Below are 7,131 nucleotides of genomic sequence, written 5' to 3'. Positions count from 1 at the left end.
ACGGGAATACTTTATAAAAGCGAAATTTATTAAAGAGCGCCCCGAGACACGCTAATCCCAAACAGCGATGATTAATTGACCGGGCGGGCTAAGAAATTTCTCCATTTTTTGCCGGAGGCAAAAATTCCCCAAGAAAATTAAGTTTTGCAACTTACCGAGAGGATTATCCCAATGTTGTTTGTTTCGCAAAGTAAACCATCCCACTGGAAGATTCTGTTCAAAATGCGCGAAAAACTTTTGGTTCGGAACGCCGGGGTTTGATGCGTGAGAGTTTGGTCTTTTGCCCGGAAAATTCGCGCACTTTATGAGAGCGAAACTTTGCAGAATGTGGTAATGTCGGTGAGGAGTTTGCGCGTTTGCCGTTTTTTTGCAATACGAGCTTTTGCAGTCCTGATTGGTAAACAAAAAACAACTATTTGAGTAGAAAATGCATTGTAGTCGCTAAATTATGATTAAGAATTAGAAGCGCTGGATTCAAACTGACATGTTTTGGGGTCCTTCAAGCTCATATACTGTTTGGAACGCAGTCTGTCTGAAGGAGACGATTTTTAATAACATTTTGGGGCTCGATGGCTGCGGGGAAGCCGAGCAGAGCCTTCTGTTGCATTTGCATTTGAAGCAACTGGTCCTTTTTGCTCAAAAACAGCAAAGGTTTCACTTTTCAATTTTGATTTAATATGTAAGGCAATAAAATCTGGGCCAAACTTACGAGGGTCAGAAAACTCGCAAATCAATCGAACTGTTGCAAAATTCGTGCCCATTTCATAATTCCACCGTCATTAAATAAACCGGACATTCAGATTCCAGAACGGTTGCGAAAATCTCATCCTTTTCATATTTCGACCTTTATTTATTAAAACAGATTTTTCCATTCCGGAACGCAGCACGCATCGGTCCTCTCATTCCCACGCATGGAAGTCTAACGACAATCCCGATGGCCTGCGTGATGCTGCGTTCGAACTTGATACCTTCACCGCTTAAAATAATTCAGTTTTATGATAATTTCGAATTACTCAAAAGTCGGAGCCCAGTTAATTTACAAGTAAAACCCTGTAAAAGTATGGAATAATTGATAATTTAGGGTATTTTTATCAGATCAATTATGTCGTGTGTGATCGGAATTAAATGTCCGAAATCTGCTGGTTCATTTAAAATCAGGCAAATATTAATTTTCGTTCGCCTGTTGTTAATAAATGCGCCGTTGCCATCTCTCCATCTTTTTTAAGGTAAGGGATTTGTTCACCTGGCAAGAAAAGAATGAATTCTGTTTAAAATGTGCGAAAAACCGGTTTTTCAGTGACAATTTTTTTTACCTCAAAATCCAATATTAAAACTTCATTCTTATAGGAGTAACTTTTCTCTATATGTAGAATCCTTCGACGCGTGAGAATTTATTTTTTTTTTGGTTTTCCAGATTTTAATTTTTCAATGAGAGCCGTTCAAAATTGTTCGTTAAAAATGGCGAAGTTTGAAAAATTGCTCTGAAATTCGTGATGATGGTGCAAAATTGCTTGGAAAACCGTTTTTGTCAAGATTCTTTGAAAACTGCGCGCGACAAATTCGATTGGAGCCACCTGTGCAATATTACAGTATTCTATAATCGATACATTCCACAATCTGCGCTTAGACGTCCGAGTAGAAGATGGCGCACCATGTCTATGAACGTGTTTTGAAGGAATATTCAGCGATTTCTCACTTGGGAGTTTCCGGCAAAGTCTGTTGCAATGGAAGCAAACAATTTGATATTTGGGATTTAGTGCAATTCACTGAACTTCCCATTATTTATTTGATTTTATCCTATATTTTACCATCAACCCGTGATTGCGAGTATAGTAGGCCCGTTTTGCGACAGCCCAATGTATTTGCGGCCAAACTGGCAGGCCTACAAGCGCTAAATCGCCGGTTATACCTGAGATTCGCCAATAGTTTTTCCACAATTAAAGACACTATTAAACAATAATATTAAAGTGACCAGGAAGAAAAACTCGCCAGTTTTATTCATGCGAAACAAATTCAAGCATTTTAAATACCGACAATTTCAATTATTTTCTTAAATTATTCAATGATTGGTATTAATTGAACTGAACAGAACACAACCTTTGACAGTGTCATTGAAGGACAAGTACGGAAATTGATATGCGGTTTCAGCAAAACAACTCGGATTTATTACGATAATTATGCTCATTGCATAAATGCATAATTAAATTGTTAAATGATTATAAGCCTAAGTGCGATCGCGGGCAAAAAAACCTATTACTTAGCTACGGCTAGTTAACGTGCGCAATCTAATGAAGCAAAATGTTTTTTGCACTTTTTCTCACTGTCCACGCATCATCGGCGCCGTGATTTCCACTTTCTAGCCTTGATTTCGACCTATTCTGAAGGTTACAAAACCCATTTCCTTTTCCAAAAACAACCTAATTTATTTCTCCTCACCGCTAAATTTATCACAGTCATGTTCAAGCTAAAAACCGTCGGAACTACTCCAGCTTCTTGGCAGCTGGTTTCACTTGGGGCAGACACAGTTTCTGCAGGGCCAAACAGGGAAATTCCACTAAAATCGTCATCACTGTTCCAAGGCCAAACGCCGCAAGCAAGTCGAAGGTTAGCCAGGAAACCTGCAATTTCATTAATGATTAAGCCAAACATTGGTGCCAGTTTCCATCATAAACTAAGCAAAACTCTCGATTAAATAAGTGGAAACTCACTAAGTCCTGGGCGTGGTAGGGCAGCAACTCATCGAGGAAAAAGCCCTTTGCAAAAACCACATAGAAGTGAAAAACGTAGGTGCAAAAAGTCACATTGCTCAGAACCACCAGAACGCGAGCCTCCAACAACGCCTTCACCGGGCCTGGAAAACTCATCTTTTCACTAACCTGGAGGAACTAGAAAACCCAAATACCTCCAAGCCCAAAGGCCATGCCCAAAACTCCCAGTCCCAACGGGAAGACGAACAGGGGCTTGAGGATGGCGCCTAGAATGCTGCCAGCCACTCCAGTGAACGAATATGTGGAAAGGTGCAACGATAGGAGAGGGACGCACCCAAAAACCATCCACCACATTTTCTCCTGGTCCTGGAAAACACGTTGATGGACTGGGACCGATCAAACCCCCCATGGGGACTCACCGGGTTGACCTTCACGCTCTTCTCCAGCTTGTTGGAGTAGTAGATGTGCCCCAGAATGACCCCAAAGAGGCTGCTGGGCCAGCTGGCCAGAGGAGGCACATAAACCCCATTCATGTCCTTGGAGAATGTCATGGTCTTCAGTTCCCTAGCACAACCTCCTGTTAGGTACCTACAGAAAAACACCTCCTTCCAACTTACTGGGGATGCGGCCGGAACATGTAGCTGTAGTCCTTGACTTGCAGATAAACAGCAAAACAGCCGATGAGGATCAGAATCAAACGCGCGGAGAGCCTTCGCAGGTCCAGATGGAGGTTCAGCGCCAGATAGAGGATCAGCAAAGTGCTGCCATAATACAGAGTGTCCACTGAGAGGTACCACATTCCAGGAGTGCACTGGAACAGTCCCAGTTTATCCCGGGGGACAGTTTATTGGGGTGGCTACTTACTATCTGGGAGAAGGGGATGAGGAAGGTGGTTTGCAACAGGGTGCGCCACCAGTTGCATCCACAGCTCGGAATGTAGACGTTCCGATTGGCGATCGTGTGTGGGGAGTTGTCGTATATCCCCATCCAGGTGGTGAAAATGGAGAACAACAGCACTGGCATCAATCTAGGAGAAAACAGGTTTTTCATTGCACCCAACTGGCGGACTCAAAAACGCTGAATCAGTCACCTGACGACTCGATTCAGCATCATAATGCAGCAGTCCTGCAGGCTAAAACGCCCGTTTCTGCTGAACATCTGCAGAATCTGATTAGTTAGCAGGAAGCTGGAAATGAGGAAAAACATCTGCACACAAAGCCCGCCCAGATACATCAAGTAGTGGACCAGGGGATGCTCGAAGTTCTACAACAATTACAGTTCACAGCGTTTCGGAACGATCATTATCATCAGTACCTTTTCCAGTTGTTCCACGTCAGTCATGTAGGTTTGGCTGAGACTTACTGCGCAATGCCACGCCACCACCACGCCCATATTGAACACCCTGATGCCCTGAACCGACTTTAACCGTTGAAAGTCCGGGCTGCGGTTTTGCTCGAACAGCTTCTGAGCATTTCTGATCACCGAGAAGTTGTGGCACCAATGGGAGGCTGGAAGGGGCCACTTGAAGGTGCTCAAGCTCAGGGGCCGAGGATTCAAACTTACATGCTTTGGGGTCCCTCAGGCTTCTATAGTGGGCGCGGGTGGCTTCCAGAGTAATCAGCAAGTAGGTTGCGATGATTAGCCTGCAACAAGGGTAATTCTTGCAGTGTTTTCAATTTAAATGAGGAGAGGTTGCTGCAGGAGACGATCTTCTGTTGCATTTGCATTTGAAGCAGCTGGTCTTTTTCACTCAAAAACAGCAAAGGTATGGAAGGCAATGAAATCTGGGCCAAATTGATGACGGTCAGAAAACTCGAAAATCAGTCGAACTGTTGCAAAATTCGTGCCCATTTCGTAATTCCACCGTCATTAAATAAACCGGACATTCAGATTCCAGAACGGTTGCGAAAATCTCATCCTTTTYATATTTCGACCTTTATTCATTAAAAYAGATTTTTCCATTCCGGAACGCAGCGCGCATCGGTCCTCTCATTCCCACGCATGGAAGTCTAACGACAATCCCGMTGGCCTGCGTGATGCTGCGTTCGAACTTGATACCTTCACCGCTTAAAATAATTCAGTTTTATGCTAATTTCGAATTACTCAAAAGTCGGAGCCCAGTTAATTTACAAGTRAAACCYTGTGAAARTATGGAATAATTGATAATTCAGGGTATTTTTATCAGATCAATTATGTATGATCMGAATYAAATGTCGTTTGTTCAGTTGGCCCGATGCTAATAAACGCGCCCTTGCCATCTCTTTTAAGGTTAGCGCTTTGTTCACCTGGCAAGAAAGGAGTGARTGGAACTGTTCCGGCTGCTTAATAYCAACAAATGCCCACTTATCTGAAGATGGGACAATGACAGGGTTTAACGATGCTTTATGCTCGGATAAGGCTTAACTTCTCAACGTAAATCTGAAGGAAAAACCCCATTGGGCTAGTTTGCACATCTACCGCCAATAGACAAGTCGCAGCTCTGGAAAGTGGCTTAAAATCGGCCATTTGCATTTGGCCAGAAGAAAAACTCCTTTACTAGTGACCGCGAAACCAACCATCACCAAAAGCCTCATAGAATTTCGGGTGCACTTCAATTTTCGAGCAGTGTGCATGCCTGGATTGTTGGACGGTTGTTTGCATGCAGCGCTCCTGGACCAGAAGGGTTAAAACACACCGATCGCAAATTGAAGTGTTGGATAAAGCGAGTTTTCTTACCAGATGATGGTTTTTTGATAGGGAAACTCCCACTGTTGCTCGCATTGCACTTCATCTAGCTGCACTGTGAAATTGAAGCCGTGCAGTTCGCCTGCAATTACTGCATTTCCATACTCAATTGTGTCAATGGAGTTGGGAACGCACAGCATGCGATTCAAAATGCTCCTGTCGAACCTTTGCGGGTTGTTTTCAGTTTCCTGGAAGAAAAGTGGTTGTTGATCAAAAAAGGGTTATAAGCATGGAAACCTACCAGTATTTGCGGCATTTTCGTGTGGACTTTAAAAGTGAACAGGCAGTAAGTGCTGGTGTTTCTGGGGCAGTTCTTGTAGTGGTCCATGCGATACATTGGCGGAAAGACATTGTCTGCAAACAAAAGCACTGAATGTGGATTGAAGATTGTGAGGGATCGAGTCGCACCAGGGAGGCATGAAGCGTCCCCAAGCTCAACCAAAAGAACCAAGAGCAGAAACCGCTGAAGAAATTGAGCCATTCGAGTGGTCAGCACCGAGTGAACATCTACGAATGAGTCTATCTGACGATCGGAAAAGTCTCCGCAGATTTGAACAGCCACATAATAATTGCATAAGATCGACATTGTAATCTGAATTATTGGTTGTTGTTGTGGGGGGATTTTCTTTAATTGCCGAGCTGCTGGCGTCACTGGCTCTCTGAATTGTTTAGAAGCCGGCAGGCGATTGGTCGATTTACCTCAAGAAAGTATCCGCCGACCTGCTAATTGAATCTGCTTATGTAAAACTCCAAGGTTCAGGTGTGATTAGGAACTTTCATTCGGCACTATTCAAACGGCGCGTGTTGCCTTAATGTGGACATAATGGATCTCGGTGAACTTGAGGAGGATCGGTAAAGTTTTCGGCCGTTGCAGCGATTTGCGTAGAAATTATTGGATTGGTTATTTTGCAAATTGCAGCGCACTTGGTTAAATGTTTTTTTTAAAATAACTAGTTGCCTTAGTGCTGCGGGTTATTTATGTTGACATGTTTACTATTGGAAAGGTGCATTTAAAGTGCATTTTATGCAAAGCGTCACGTTCTCATGTAATTTTATTTGCGGGAAAACCTTGCGCACATTAACACGCATAACCGGCGATTTAGCGCTTATAGGCCTGCCATTTTGGCTGTGTTTGCATTGCGTTGTCAAAAAAAGGCCTACTATACGACCAATCGCGGTGAATTTGATGTGCAACTCATGAAAAGCATCGGGAGTTGAACTGCGAAAAACCTTTGAATCCTTCCCGCATCTTTCAAATATTTACTGGCTGTTGTTGATGGCTTTTCAAGCTTATTAACTCCGCGTCTATTAACGAGTGTACTTTGACATGTGCACTAATTCCCATTTGTCGGTTTACCACCGTCCAAAAATTATTTAAATTGCTCGTTTTTTCAGGTATTTGCAAAAAAATGGATGCAGATCATTAACGATGAGTGAGTTTTTTTGCATAAATTGCACTCTAATTGACTAATAATGACGCGAGTTGAACGAAGGATGGTGGCGCTGCGAAACGTCAAATTACTGGTAGTTGAGTGACAGTTGAGACTGTCAGACTTGTTTATTTATTGGCGTTGATGACTTTTATAAGGTAAAACAATACTTACACCTTTCGAATGGTTTCTGTTTGTTTAAAATCCTGGAAAAGTTGCAAAATAACATTGTTATATCGCTTATTTTATAACTTTTCGGCGAGACAACA

General features: G+C 42.9%; 1 protein-coding gene across 2 annotated transcripts; it reads right to left on the bottom strand.

The window, feature by feature from the left end:
* Nucleotides 1-2,142: 2,142 nt before the first annotated feature.
* LOC109536983 (nose resistant to fluoxetine protein 6) lies at nt 2,143-6,280 on the bottom strand. 2 transcript variants are annotated; one of them, XM_019903485.2, is made up of 13 exons: nt 5,841-6,280; nt 5,674-5,786; nt 5,424-5,620; nt 4,272-4,351; nt 4,023-4,216; nt 3,799-3,971; nt 3,573-3,735; nt 3,326-3,519; nt 3,128-3,272; nt 2,903-3,074; nt 2,709-2,851; nt 2,437-2,618; nt 2,143-2,378 (listed from the first exon to the last, which is right to left on the bottom strand). In XM_019903485.2, the coding sequence occupies exons 1-12, from the start codon at nt 6,016-6,018 to the stop codon at nt 2,481-2,483; spliced, it is 1,890 nt and encodes a 629-aa protein (XP_019759044.2). In that variant the 5' UTR covers nt 6,019-6,280; the 3' UTR covers nt 2,143-2,378; nt 2,437-2,480. The 2 variants fall into 2 exon arrangements, with proteins under 2 accessions (XP_019759044.2, XP_019759043.2); XM_019903484.2 differs by having other exon boundaries at nt 2,143-2,618.
* Nucleotides 6,281-7,131: the final 851 nt, after the last annotated feature.

Source organism: Dendroctonus ponderosae, unplaced genomic scaffold (assembly GCF_020466585.1).
Source record: "Dendroctonus ponderosae isolate FM_Combo_2020 unplaced genomic scaffold, Dpon_F_20191213v2 Dpon_F_20191213_10, whole genome shotgun sequence".
NCBI lineage: Eukaryota > Metazoa > Arthropoda > Insecta > Coleoptera > Curculionidae > Dendroctonus > Dendroctonus ponderosae.
The sequence above is the reverse complement of the archived record's forward strand: the minus strand, read 5'-3'. Positions and strand labels throughout refer to the sequence as shown.